Source organism: Salvia splendens, chromosome 10 (genome assembly GCF_004379255.2).
Source record: "Salvia splendens isolate huo1 chromosome 10, SspV2, whole genome shotgun sequence".
In the NCBI taxonomy this organism is placed as follows: Eukaryota; Viridiplantae; Streptophyta; class Magnoliopsida; order Lamiales; family Lamiaceae; genus Salvia; species Salvia splendens.
In genome coordinates this window covers 3,308,553-3,323,562 of record NC_056041.1, presented here as the reverse complement: position 1 = coordinate 3,323,562, position 15,010 = coordinate 3,308,553, and the positions used below count along the sequence as shown (strand labels likewise).

Sequence of the window (15,010 nt, the reverse complement as noted above, 5' to 3'; positions counted from 1 at the left end):
GTGACAATTAATCGGGGATGGAGGAGGGAGAATGATTTTGGAATTCTTCTAATATAACATTTTTGCCAAGTTTATTTGGAGCTTGGAGTTGTTGACTAGTGCATGCTGCATACAAACTCTAGTATGTTCAAATCAGAACTTCCACCTTCCGACATAGCTTCTTTTGCCACCTCTTTCCACTTGATAGCATTTTTCCTCATCTCATCTCCCTCCAAAACCTCCCATATACAATTAGAAATCGTCTTTCCACCAATAAACCATTCTCGTCTGCCCTTACCCTAATTCCCATGTTCCATACATAAGCCACAAATTTCGAATTTGTAGCCTGATCACTCCATTGCGGAATGCCCACCATGGGGACTCCTAGGCATAGCGCCTCTAGAATCGAGTTCCATCCACAGTGCGTCACGAAACAACATGTTGCCTCATGCAACAGAACGTCCAACTGTTTGCACGACGATACGATTAGGCCTCTCCCGGACATATCCTCCGCGAAACCTTCCGGAATCATGGATTGTTCGGTTGCCCTAACAACCCATAAAAAGTGCATGTTGGTCAATTTTAAACCCAGTGCCATTTCCTCCATTTGCCTGTTGTCTAGCTTCGCTAAACTCCCGAACGACACGTATATGACCGATGCTGGTTGGCATTGGTTCAACCACTCCATGCAAGCTCCGACCATTGGCTTAGCCCGTATTCTTTGTCGTCGGGCATCTGCTCGTCTAAGTACATGGAAGGTATCGTTTGCCCGGTCGCCTTCACCCGCATAGTCCTTGCCATATAATCAATCACCTAAAACACCATACCAAGCCCTATTTTAGTAATACATTTAGTGCATGTTTGATATATAGACCTGTTAAATTAACACAAGATAATTAATTAAGATGGGCTTTAAGATAAGGATATGCTATCTCATTCTTTTGGGATGTTAAATAATCCACCTTTCTGAACTAATTCGCTTCGGATCTCAGTGGACTGAGAAGGGCTTTGATGCCCTAGCCTTATTTCAATATAACAATATACCCCCTATTTGATAGTGGGTCCGAAAACTGTATGCTAGTACAGTGTGACGTACAGTCCAACTTTCACGTATCATGTACACTTTAATAAATACTAAATACTGATATCTGGCCCTCGTAAAATCTAACATACCTCTTGCCCGAGCTCGTAGAAAGTGTTGAAAAACAGCCAGTCCGCCTTCTCGACACCGATAAACTGATTAACAAGCAAATAAAAAAGGTTCGGATAGCTTCCGTAGCCACCAACAAAGGACGGCATGTCGTCCGGCCGCAGCGACGGTAGCCCGGGAATCCGAATCTCCTCCCCCGACACCGACAGCGGCACCCTCAAATCCCCACTATACACGTGGCGATACACATTACTAACGGCGCACGACTGCGTGAAAAATGCCGCTGCAGACGAGCCGGCCTCCTTCGCCACCGGAAGGGCCCACCGCAGAAGCGGGTCGTAGACGAGGCAGTCAACGGGTCGACCCGAATCCGCCAGCATCTGCATGAGTTCTCTCAGAGCCGAATTCGGAAAACCGGGTAATGTACGCCTCGTCGCTAGCGAGGGGCGTCGTCGAATCCGTCGGAAATGGTTGCGACGGAGACGGAATGTTGCGATGGTGAGTGAAGGAGTGTTTTGGATAAGTTTTTGGGGATGACGAAGGTGATGGAGAATGGGGTTTATGTGGCCTTGGACGGGATATGGCAACATTAAGCAATGGGGTATTTCGTTCTCCATTGGTGTTGATTTTTTAATTTTTTTTTTCAGTGTATATATATTGGGTAACAATGGCCGCAATTATTAATGAAAGAATGGCTGATTAATTGGGAGTTAACGAAATGCTTCTCAATTTGAAATTGGAATTTATTAATCATAATTAGTGTATGATTTAATTAGGATGTACGATTGTAGGACTAGGGGGTGGCTGATTATACATGTTCATGCATACGTGCACGACGCAATTCGATCGGGATTGAAAATTTTAAAATATACACATTATAAAATTGAGTTAATTAATTTCAAAAAGGAATTCACTAGCATTTTCAATCAGCATGAGTATTGAAGGAACGTAAAAGAAATTTAATGAAAAAATTAGTGGAAGTTTCACTTTTATACTTATTACTTTTAGTTGGACAATGAGATGCGAGAGTGAAATAATTTAGTCGGATGTAAAGTTCACATATTAAAAATAAAAATTTGAAAGGCGATTTTTGACCGTGGACATCCATTTATTTTTATAATAAAATAAAACTTTATTTTGGCGAATAGAGTATGAATGTGGGGCCAAATATCCAAAATCTGACTGTTAGGTTAGGTGAATATAGAAGATGCTCGACTTTTAGGTTGACGAGTTAATGAACCGGGTATAATCTAATTTATCTTTATTTCCTTTCTTTGGATTTTAATTATCTATAATATATTACTCGTACATGCTACAGGTTCTCTTGAATATAATCCCCCCATCCGCGGATATAAATATCATTTTTTCATTTTAGTCCATTTACAAATAGAAGTTTCTATTCATTTTATTATAAATGTTAATATGAGTCATATTTCACTATCTCATTTAACTCATATTTTATTTTAAAAATTAATATGTATAGATGAAATCTATATTTCACTAATTTTTTTATTCACATTTTTTAAAATTTCTTAAAATTCGTGTCATAAAAAAAATGAGACTCATAACGGTAGAGGGAGGACTTATAACGTGTACGGGCAATTCAAAGCTGTCACGAAGTAACAAAGTAAAAAGAGACGAGCATCAAAGGCACTTAAAAGCATAAGCAGCCACGAAGGCAGTTAAAGGCAATAGCAGCAACGACACACAAAACCACCCGACAATTGCCAAACATAAGGGAAGAGCCAAAAACAAAAAACAAAGATCCCGGAAATACAAAGAGCATTTGATTACTTTATGATAGTTGTCCACCTAATAGAGTAGAGATAAATTCTTGAATATTTCTATCCCAACTTCCCCCTTCCTCAACATCTCCCTTTGCCAACTCCTTCCATTTCCTTGCATTCTCTCTTATCTCTTCCGCTCTCTCTCTCCCTCCATCACATGCTTCTCACAACCAACTCCTCATGCCCAACAACACCTTCTTCATTAGGACAAGCCTTTACTCCCATTTTCCAAACATCCATCACAAACTTCGCATTCGTAGCATAAGGGCTGTTGCCAATTCCTCCATTTGATGCTTGTCCAATTTGGCCATACTACCAATGGAGACGTATATAACTGATTTACAGGGCCGTCCCGACAAAATCAGAAGCCATGTGCAAAAATCTAAAATGAGGCCTACCACTATAGAAAAAAAGACAATGCATTTTAAAGCTATATGATAATTAAAGAAAAAAAGACAATGCATTTTAAAGAAATATACTATAGAAAAAAAGACAAATTGATGCGTTTGCGCTGCTCCCAATCGCAATGGCCGACGATGGCAGGCGCTGCAGAAGCGATCAACGATGGCTCTGGTGAGCTGGTCCCTGTTGCGGCGTTTGTCGATGAGGAACACCGAACACGAACAGGCGGCTCCCAGGTCTACGATCGGGAAAAGAAACCGATCAGAATTGGAGTCACGGTGCTAGAAAAAGGCCTGGGCGTTGCTATACAAGAGAAATAGCTTTGTTGGGCTGAAAAAAATAGGAATACATGTATATGGGCTGAAATATTTCAGAGGCCCCTGAAAATTGGGGGCCCTGTGCGGTCGCACAGGCCACACGGGCCAAGGGACGGGCCTGCTGATTTAGGAGATCTTTGTTGTAGCCATTTCATGCAAGTGTCATCTGGCTTGAACAAACTAAGGCCATAATTTGTGTCTTCTTGCAATCTTTTGTCTAGGTACATGGAAGGTGGTATGGCTGGACCAATTGTTTTTACTGACATTGATTTTTTCATCCATTTATTTGCCTGAAATAGGACACTAAGTTACCTTAATAGTTAATACTCCCTCCGTCTACTACCAATAGTAGTATAAACTTGCAAGAAAGGGACGAAAACTAATTTTCGGGGACAAACTAAAATAATAGTACAAATATTTGCTTTTGTACGAATGAAATATTCCATATAGAAACAAAAATAATTCAAAATAATGATTTACTAGTGGCTCGACTCACACCGACACACACCTCATCTTCCAGCTCATATGGAGAGAAGAAGTAGCACAAGCATTAAATGTGATTAGCTTGTTACAATTATTTGTGCTTTCACTTTCAATTCAAATACAATAAATTTGCAAAAAAAATTCTTTAATCTCAACCATACTGCAAACAGATGATGAAATACTTCAGGAAATAAATAAAGGACTGACCTTGTGAATTTCACTTGGCCACATTAGTATGAGATGTTAATTTTCTAATGCCGGAAATCTCAAAACATGCTTTACTATTTACTCTGAATGATAGATATGACAATCCAAAATAAAAACTTAGTTTTATAACTACTTTTGAAGTATATAATAATTTTTTTATGGTTATTAGGCTAACAATTTTATTATTACACGAAAAAAAGCTTGGGCATAAAATCGTTTCGTGGGCCCATAAAATAACACTTGTAAAATCCATGTAAAAATTCTTATCTTAACATAACTAAGTAAAATAAACAATAAAGTATACCATATCTAAGGATGATGATAGAGGCTCCAAAATAGTGTAATACAATTCTATGCCAAACATGACTTATACTAATAAAAGTCCAAACATATAGTAGAACAATAGGGACTTATAGAGCGATTACTCATTTATCATTTTTATTTATTTATCTTCCCAAATTGCCCCAAAATAAATTTATGTTTGAGATAAAGAAAGTTTAACGAATAAGACAGTAAGTGAGTCTCAGGCTATCAGCCAAACATGATACTTATTCCAAAAGACAGAGTAGTGTACCTCTTCCTCGAGCTCATAAACCGAGTTAACGAACACGAAATGAGACTCTGGTGGCGGCGGAGTCGTAGCCGTCAGAGATCGTATGGACGGATGAAAATTGGAACGCAATCCAACAAATACTTGCTATCAGCTACAGAACCCGATGTCCGAGCAAGCGTATGGGCAACCTGATTCGTTGATCGCCTCAAACCTCATAGAGGGTTCGGAAACCTCTTTCAAAAGCCGATCAGAATAGGGTTATTCGAATTGTGGCTTAATCGGATTGAAATTTTATTGAATGGAGTAATAAATTTTCAATTCTAACCCGAATAATCGAAATTCGGTGTTTAGCCCAGATTTGGGTTTTATCCAGATTAATGTACTGGTTACAACAATTCTCATTTATACATATGAGAAACAAGTCACATTTACGTTTAAGTTATGACGACTCTTGAGGTCAATCTATCACCATAATACACGAAATTTCCAATTATTTGGTAAAGATACATTGATAATCAAGAATCTGATTATTTTTGTGACAGTGACAGTGTTACACCCATCAGAGTAGAAACAAATTGTTGAATATTTCTATCTGAACTTCCCCCTTCATTAACAGCTCCCTTTGCCAACTCCTTCCATTTCCTTGCGTTCTCTCTCATCTCTTCTGCTCTCTCTCCCTCCATCACACAATTCACACAACGAACCAATTCCTCATGCCCAACAACGCCTCCATCATCAGGATAAGCCCTCACTCCCATTTTCCAGACATCCATCACAAACTTCGCATTCGTAGCCTGGTCACTCCACCACGGGACCCCCACCATCGGGACCCCGAGGCTCAGCGCCTCCAGAGTCGAGTTCCACCCACAGTGCGTTACAAAGCAGCCTATGGCGTCATGAGCAAGCACCTCAAGCTGCGAGCACCATGACACGATTAGCCCCTTACCCGAGGCTTCGTCCGTGAAATTTTCCGGGAGCTTCGACACCTCCGAGGATCGGACCACCCATAGGAAGTGTTTGCCGGTTAGCTTAAGGGCCGTTGCCAATTCCTCCATTTCATGCTTTTCCAATTTGGCAATACTACCAAAGGAGACGTAGATAACTGATTTAGGTGATCTTTGTTGTAGCCATCTCATGCAAATGTCATCTGGCTTGAACAAACTAAGACCATAATTTTTGTCATGCTGTATCCTTTTGTCTAGGTAGATAGAAGGTATGGCTGGTCCAATTGTTTGTATTGACATTGATTTTTTCATCCACTCATTTGCCTGAAACAAGATTCCAAGTAAATTTAAGTTGCTTTAATAATTGTTACGTATTGTCTCAAAACTCAATATATCATCATAGAACAGAGATTCTAAAATCCTGCTCTATGCCACGTATGAGTTGATATGAGGTGAATTAGGAATACTTTAGCAAATTAATAAAGGGTCACTTAGGTACCAAATAAATTAGGAAATGGGTGCAACTGCAACCTTTTTTTGAGCCATATTAAATTAGCAAAAGAGACTATCTGCTGCATCTTTCCCATTCAAATCTCTATTCCGAATTAACAGAATTAAATCAAAACTTCAATGAACCTCTATTTAATTAATGCGAACGACCATGTAGAAGATTAGCCACATTAGTATGAGATGCTGAATCTTCTAATTATGACAATCTCTAAATTTTGCTTTATCTCAAACCTAATTATACACCATATTTAAGGATGATAATGAATAGATTTCCCAAATTAGTCCAATCTAATAAGTATATTCCGTTTTATTTCAAATCCAATCCAACTCGATGACTTATTCCAAAAGACTAACTAGAATATATACCTTTTCCTCGAGCTCGTAAACCGAGTTAACAAACACGAAATCAGAATCCTCCACACCATCAAACTGACCCACCAGCAGCTCCAACACGCCCGGATACTTCTCCTGATCAACAACAAACGACGGCAAATCAGAAACCGCCAACGACGGCAGCCCGGGAAGCACGGTTTCCCTCTCCGTAACCGGAACTTTCAGCAACCCTTTAAACACGTTGTAGTAGACAACATTAACAGAGCTCGCCTGCGTGAAGAAGGCCGCACCAAACAGCCCTTTACTCTTCGCCACGGCCAGCCCCCACGGCAAGAAGGCGTCATAGACGACGCAGTCCACGGCCCGGCCCCGGCCTTCTCGAAGCTTCTCGATGAGCCGGGAGGTTGACTCCGTCCCTTCCTTTTTGAAGGTGACTAGATACTCCCGAGGGTCGGCGTCGGCTCTTGCGGCGGCGGAGTTGTAGCCGTCGGAGATCGTCTCGACGGCGATGGAGGCGGAGATGTCGGCGGCGGAGGAGGAGGTGAGGACGTCTTGTGGTACGGCGAAGGTGATTGTGATGCCTTTGTGGGCTAAGCGCTTGGAGAATTGGATCAAGGGGTTTATGTGGCCTTGGCTTGGATATGGAAGGATTAGGCAGTGTGGTTTGTGTTCTCTTTTTTGATCCATTTCTTTTGCTTTAAATTTATGTGGTGTGTTTAGGATGGCTTTGAGGTGTGATCATGTATACTTCTACTTGGTAAGGTTATATATAGAACATTGGAAAGGCAAGTTATGGTTATGGATAATAAGAGGTGAATTCTACGAGTGGTTGTAAAAATGTTCTGACATACATATACTTTTTCGGTTTTATTTTGGGCGTAAGTTAATGTTAGGAGGTGAACTATGAAGACATATCGAGTTAATTGGATAAAAAAATAAATAAAAGAGAGAATAAAATAAATAATTGGAAAGAGAGTAAGTATGAGAAATAATTAAATAAGAAAAAATAAATGTAATATATTATTTTTTTTACTAAAAATAGAAATCAATCAATTTATAATGACACGCATAATATCTAAATATTAATAGGATATGCGTCCATTTGAAAATTTGTTTTTCGCAGTATGAAATCTTATTAAAATGAAATGACTACATACTATTATCAAAAGTGATTTTTTTTTACATTTTGTTAAGTATTGAAATATTTCGTCGGTAATATGCTCTCAGGACAAAAATCGTGTATCAGTTGGGAATTTCACTATTTTGTCCCATCAATATGTGGATCCTACAAGGGAAATGATTTAGACTTGTAAATAAAAATTTGTGACAGAGAGAGAGAGAGACTATAAGCCAAAGTTGGGCAAAGTCCAAATTTGATTAGGTTTTTACTTTTTAGATGACAATTCGAACACTACATTGCTGGTGTCAAGCTTTCATAGTTTTCCTATACTTGTTGCAGAATAGGTATTTGTCACGTTATCTTATGAAATTTTCTATTGCTTGCAAATTCCCTATTTGGCACCTCTTTTGGTCCTTATGGACTTAGGTAGTCAATATATTTAGGTGTGTTCTTGAATTGGAATTTGCCGTTTCTAAAGAAAAGATTATAATCATGTTATAATATTATTTTTCTTTGTCTTTTACTCCCTCCGTCCCCAAATATTGTCTCACTTTGACCTGCCACTAGTTTTAAGAAATGTAATGAAAAGTGAGTTGGAAAAGTTAGTCGAATGTGAATCCTATTTTTATATATTAATTAGTTTTATAATAAAATATTAAAATGTGAGTAGAAATGAATTCGTGGAATATGAGATCCATTACTAAAATTGTAAAAAGTGAAATGGAACAAGTTTTGTGGGACGGACGGAAATGAAAAAATTGGACAAACTATTTGTGGTGTTTGAATTGTTGATTTATTATTTAAAGCAATATGATAATAGCAAACTCCAAAACTACCCTCCTTCTATATTAAAACTGATGGGCTATATTAGTCATTCCATATAATTTAGCTGAAAGAGACTAACTTTGATTGTTATTGGTGATTTTTTTACGATAAAAAACTCCCCTTTTCAGCCCAAATTCGGCATGCCCTTGCTCATTAAGCGGACCACACAAAAACGGAAACAATCAATTCAAACACTCAAAATTGTCATTTAATGCTCTTTAGCTAAATGTCCGTATTTGACAATTCAAAAACTCCCTTAAGGTTTGAATTTGCATACGATGTTGTTAGATGCAGTGGTGGATTCAGAATTTCAATTCAAAAATACGATAGATAATCGTAGTGATTTGAAGTTTCAAAATTTGAAGAATCTTTTACTTCATTTTAATAGATTTTTTTCAATCATAATCTATATAATCTATATCATTTTGTATGTAAAAGTGAGTTACTTGTTGGTGTTACTGCCTTTCACTATTTAAAATAGACTTTCTTACATAAACTTAAATATATTAGGAATTGAAAGTACTTTCTTTTATTCTAAAAAAATAAACAAATTAAAATTTTAAAAGCTACTAACTCAATAGATAAGAAATTAAATATATTAGACAATAATTAAAATAATTCACATAAGAAATTGTGAAATGAAAAAAACCGAAATGTATTAGAAGAAAATTAAAAGATGGTTTACAAGTAAGAATGAAATATATTAGACGGTTAAAGAGATTTTCTCAACTTTAACTATTTATATTATTTTTTCAAAATATGTGCTAAAATTATGGACTAAGTGATATTCAAACCCGCATCTCTATCTTTAGTAGAAGCTTCTTACTGCTGCGCCATTTATTAAGACTTATTTTGGAGTACAATTGTACACATTCGTTCTCACCATCCGCCACTTACAAGATGTTCGAATAGGATTTTACTCCTAAGTATGTCTACTCCCATTAGATAAACAGGGAAATCAATACTATTCAATTATTAATTGATTAAAATATGTAGTTTTCATTCGATTGAGTGAATTTTGTATAGTAGTTGTATTTAGGGAAAAGAAATATGCCAATTACCTTTCAACACCATCGCAGGAAGGGCCCAATGACGTAAGCCCATTTAACTGTTTTCTTGTGTAAGCCCAATTACTCTCCGGTGATCGAGTTTGACACCAGTGACATCATTAATGAAAATTGCTCTTCGAATATGAATTTAATCTATTTTATTTTACTCTCTTTTTATTTCGTCTATTTTACTTCCCACTCCTACTTTTTTAACACAATTTGTTAACTTCTGTGTTCAAGAATTTTAACTCACTTAATTGGAACGAATGAAATATAAAATAATAATAATAATAATTATATAATAGTAGCAAACAAACACGAAAACTAAATTTAGTTGTTCTATCACTAGGGAAAGTAGAGTACAAATTTATAGTATAATAATATAGGTATATATTGCGAAATGATATGCTAAGAGCATCACCAGTGGAGCGGAATTCCCGGCGGAATTTCTCGCGGAATTCCCAAAAACACCTCCTGCCACGTTATACGGACTTCCCACTGCCCTGCCACGTCATTAGGAATTCCCACTGCACAGTAGCGGAATTCCCTGCGGAATTCACAAATTAGACAATTTCCGGAATTAAAAATATTTAACGGGTTGAAATGAAGTTCAACGAGATGTATATATAGGAACCGAAAAAAAAAAATTTAATGAAAAAACGGAATTCCGCAGGCGTCAACGCAATGGCGGAAGTCCGCACGGAATTCCCCGCAGAATTCCGTATCCGTGCATGGGACGCGCAATGGCGGACGTCCTCCATGGAATTCCCGCACGCCGGTGGGAATTCCGCGTGGACGTCTGCCATTGCTGATGCTCTAAACGCAAGCATCATCCATTACATAAAAAGTTCATCCATGTCTTCTTTAATTACAAAATTATGTAATAATATATGCATAAAAATATACAATTATACAAAATTAGGAGCATCCACAATGGGGCGACCTATAGCCCGCCCTATAGGGCGTCCTATCCTTCGCCACATCAACATTTTATCCTCCATCCCATTCACCTGCAGTGGGACGTCCTATAGCCCACCCTATAATTTTAACTCTTGTTTTGTATTTATTTTTTTATTTTTTATGTTTGCAAATATATCAACAAGCAAGAATAAATATAAAAACACCACAAATTAAAGGCAAATCCAATTGTCAGGATTTATTTATTATTTTTTATATGTTATGCTTATAAATATGGAAAATCGTCGGAATTCATTAATGAATTTAGAGATAAATTGAGATGTGGAAGAGAGTTGAGTGAAAGATGTGAAATAAAGTAAAACAATTGGTGATATATATAGAAGAAAAAAAGAAAATGTGTGCATCGTCGGGACCTATCCTCCTTACCCCCGCAATGGGGCAGAGGATAGGCCGGAGGATGCAAAAAATGGTTCATTGTCCGCGGACGATGCATAGGGCGCGGAGGATGGAAATCGCATAGGGCGCGGACGATGGAAATCGCATAGGGCGTGGAGGACGAATCTCTAAGAGCATCCACAATGGCGGCGAGCAGACCGGCTAGCCGATTCCCGGCGCTGGCCGGTCCGCTCGCCGAACCATTGCAGCAGGCGAGTGCCAAATCGGCGAGAAAAACGGCGAGCGCACGCCGATTCCCGGGCCCTGGCCGATGCACTCGCCGATCGGCTGGCCGCCATTGCAGGCTCCTGATCGGCGAGCGATCGGCCAGCCGATTTTTTATTTTTTTTATTTAATTTTTAAAACACTATATATACGCGATTTGCACGTCATTTTCATTCACACCACTTGTTTTAACGAGTTTTTTCTCTATCTTAATTTCTGTACAAGAGCAACAACGAGTCTACTTCAGTGACGAGCGGGTCTCAAACTCCCACGGTACCCGTGGGAAGTGGATGGGGTCCGATGACCGGGTACTACAACATGTACCCTTGGCAGCAGATGATGTACGGGATGGCATCTGGGGGTTGTATGCCGGGATGGCAGGGGATGCACGGCGGACCGGCGATGCCGGGCGGGCAGGGAGTATCCGGGATGCAGATGATGCCGGGGTGGCAGCCGGGGATGCAGGGGATGCCGGGGGGCCAACGTCTATCGCGCCAGTTTTGATTTTTTGACTGCTTCTTCGCACACATCGACCCCATCGGAGACGCAGTTCACTGGGTGTGATACTTTCTCCTTAGAGGAGTTGGGGATAGATCTCGGGGATGCGGTCACTCCCGTTCAAATGGGGGGAGTAGGGCGGGGTCGGGACGCGCCAAAGAAGAGCAAGGGCAAGAGGGTGGTCGGCGAGTCGTCGCAGTCGGCTGATGACGAGAGCCCGGCACGGAGGAGGTGGACGGATGCGGAGAATGTCGCGCTGTCCAAGGCGTGGGTGAGTGTTTACGATGATCCCCTCGCCTCAAACAATCAGAGGATCGTCAACTTGTGGGCTAAAATAGCAGCAGTCTACAAGGCATTTTGCCCGGAGGGGAGGCCACGCAGCGGGGAGGAGTGCCGGAAGGGGTGGGACTGAATCAGGGCTGCGGTCTCTCGATTTTCGTGCTTGTACACCAAAGCCCTCCCCATGCAAACCAGTGGCCAAATTGACGAGGACTGCAGGAGGTCTCTGATGATTCTAGGTTTGACATCACAGCTTCAGGTGTGGCTGAGATAGGTTTATAAGCTCTCATATGTATAATCATCTAGATCGATCATTCTTTCATCATTCGTAGACCAGTGAACTGTGATTTCCTGGCTTTTACAACACGAATCACAGATGGCTTGGTGTTTGTTCAATAAGAAGAGAGGTTTTAAATAGGACGACATGAATACTATACAGTGGAGAAGTAGTTGATTAAAGTTGAAAGAATTTATTCTCCTGTTTTTAGTTGTAGCATGACTAGCAAATGTGCCCTTAATTTTGTTCATTCTCTTGTGGAATTGGGATTTTGTTGTATGATGATTGATGATGCATCACCCATATATTATTGCTCTAGTGCTGGATCATCAAAATGAAAGCGTTGTATTTGACACTTTCTAAGATGGGATATTTCCCCTGGTATATACATACATGCTTTTAATGCCTTATTCTCACTGATGAGTTGGAGAGAATAAAAAAGTGAAAGAAATACAGCACATAAATATGAAACAATAGGACATATAAGATACGTGGAATGAGAGTGACATCACACACAACACTTGCATATTTCTTTGAATCACACACGACAACTAACTAACTACACGTTGCAATTTGCAAATACAAATTTGACTTGGAAAAAGTAACGTGCAGCCTCCTCAATGGGACATGACTTGATCATCAAAATCCTTAACATTCCCATTACGTTTCTCTCCATCAAACCTCCCCACACTAAAGCGCGTGAGCTCCACGCCCTCAGCTCGGCCGCTCTCCACGAGATCGGCCGCCACCCGCCCCACCACCGGAGCCATCTTAAACCCGTGTCCGGAGAACCCGCCGCAGACCACGCCGTCCTCCCCGAACTCCCCGCCAAGGAAATCGATCACAAAGTCCTCGTCGGGCGTCATTGAGTACATGCACGACTGCGTCAGCACCGGCTTCGCCACGTCGATCATATCCCCGAACCGCCCCTTAATCCATGCCCTCAGTGCATCCACCAGCACCGGGGGCGCCCCCCATGTGCGATCCTCAGGATCGCATGCGCGGCCCGCGTGCACTGGGATTTTCACCAATCCAGGGAACTCCAGCGACGGCGTCCCGTAGATGTATGGCTCGCCGTAGCTAGCGAATGTCGGGAACCCACTCTCGATGGTAAATTTACCTTCGAGCCCCTCTTTGACTTTCCAGTAATGTACCGCGGTCTCCAACGGCTGGATAGGGAGATCGATTCCTCTCGCCTTCTTCACCAGCTTTCGCGTCCATGGCCCCGCCGTGATCACGCATTTTCGGCCGCGATAGGTCATGCCGCCGGCCGTGGCCACGACAATCTCGTTCGTTCTCCCATCCCTACTTATACCAACAACTTCGGCGTTATCCCTCAGCACGGCGCCGTTTCGGAGCGCTAGGGTTTGGAACATCGCAACTGCTTTAGTCGGCTTGATGACACCGCCGTGCTGGGTGACGACGCCGATCCAGTCCTCTGGAATGTCGAACATTCCGGAGAACTCCTCCAGGAGCTGGCGGCGCTTGAGGACGGCGACGGCGATGGAATTTTTCCGGCAGCTGTCGACGACGGCGAGGAGGGCTTTGTTGTCGGAGGGGCCGATGTCGAGCTGGCGGGTGGCGAAGCAGACTTGGTAGCCGGCTTCGGACTCGGCTTGGCGCCAGAGGCGGGAGGACTCGAGGACCATGCCGGAGTAGTAGTCCTCGGGGTAGGTGGCGCGGGTGGTGCGGGACTCGCCGTGGGAGGAGCCGCGGTGGTGGAGGAAGTCGAACTGCTCGAGGAGGAGGGTCTTGAGGCGGCGCTTGGAGGTCTGGTAGGCGGTGGAGCTGCCCATGACGCCGGCGCCGATGACGATAACATCGAACTGATCCTCCATCGCCTCTGAATTAAAATTGGTGGTGTTATGTGAATTGTGATGATGGAAATGGTTTGGATTTATGTAAGGAAGCATCAGTGGGTACCACAACCTTCACTACTTGTACCGCAGCAAAAGATCTGTAACACTCAAGAAATTACCGTCTTTTGAGTTAGTGAAGGAACTCTAGAGTTGTCATTTTCAAAACTACTGCCAAAATGCCTAAACTAAATCCTTCACGGAATAAATACTTATTTTTTCACTGTAAGTTTGTGATCAAATACTAACTTTTTATAGTAATAACTAATAACTAAATATCAATATTGTATGTTAAAAATATCAACACAAAGATATAAATTTGTCAATCTTTCTTGTGTTGATAAATTGTTTCTTTGTATTGATATTTAAATTTACGTGTTGTATTGATATAATTATGTTTTTGTGTTGATAATTTTAATATATAGCATTGATAGTTATTAGTTATTAATGTAAATAGTTAGCAACCTAGTCCAACTCTTTAACAGTATGTATATATATTTTTATTTTAAATTCAAGCATGAATTATAATCAAGAAGTACAAGATGATTCTAGAAGGCCAACAAAGGCACAAACGTGGAAGGCTCGACGCAAATAGTACACACGAGGGCTAAAAGATCATGAACAATGATAGCCATTCAATTGCTTTTATATTGGAACCACGACGAACGTGACATATCTAGAAATTAGTTATATAGTGATGGCAAATTCTCAATGAAAAGATTAGGACTTTGACCAAACCAAAGGCACCACTATGATTAAAATATCTAACAACCACTCAACTATTTTTTTTAAAGATAGGTGGATTGATTACAATGTTAAACAGAAAGTGTAACAAATTAAAATGTGATTGATTAAAATGTCAA

The 15,010-nt window shown here is 40.6% G+C and overlaps 2 protein-coding genes and 1 pseudogene across 2 annotated transcripts; all 3 read right to left on the bottom strand.

Moving 5' to 3' along the window:
• Positions 1-95: 95 nt before the first annotated feature.
• LOC121751789 lies at positions 96-1,616 on the bottom strand (annotated as a pseudogene).
• A 3,660-nt stretch (positions 1,617-5,276) lies between these two features.
• On the bottom strand, positions 5,277-7,519 carry LOC121753012 (UDP-glycosyltransferase 74E1-like). Its single transcript, XM_042148142.1, has 2 exons — positions 6,699-7,519; positions 5,277-6,146 (listed from the first exon to the last, which is right to left on the bottom strand). Exons 1-2 carry the CDS (start codon positions 7,350-7,352, stop codon positions 5,406-5,408), a joined length of 1,395 nt encoding a protein of 464 aa, XP_042004076.1. The 5' UTR covers positions 7,353-7,519; the 3' UTR covers positions 5,277-5,405.
• Positions 7,520-12,751: 5,232 nt separating this feature from the next.
• LOC121751991 (probable sarcosine oxidase) lies at positions 12,752-14,244 on the bottom strand. Its single transcript, XM_042146839.1, has one exon. The coding sequence runs from the start codon at positions 14,202-14,204 to the stop codon at positions 12,909-12,911; it is 1,296 nt and encodes a 431-aa protein (XP_042002773.1). The 5' UTR covers positions 14,205-14,244; the 3' UTR covers positions 12,752-12,908.
• Between the last annotated feature and the right edge of the window lie 766 nt (positions 14,245-15,010).

What these genes read in the sequence shown, in the direction of transcription:
- LOC121753012 (XM_042148142.1), bottom strand. Translation starts at nt 7,352, where the DNA reads ATGGATCAAAAAAGAGAACACAAACCACACTGCCTAATCCTTCCATAT. An exon ending in TTTACGAGCTCGAGGAAAAG is followed by an intron (nt 6,147 to 6,698) that starts GTATATATTCTA and finishes ATCTTGTTTCAG; the next exon opens with GCAAATGAGTGGATGAAAAA.
- LOC121751991 (XM_042146839.1), bottom strand. Translation starts at nt 14,204, where the DNA reads ATGCTTCCTTACATAAATCCAAACCATTTCCATCATCACAATTCACAT.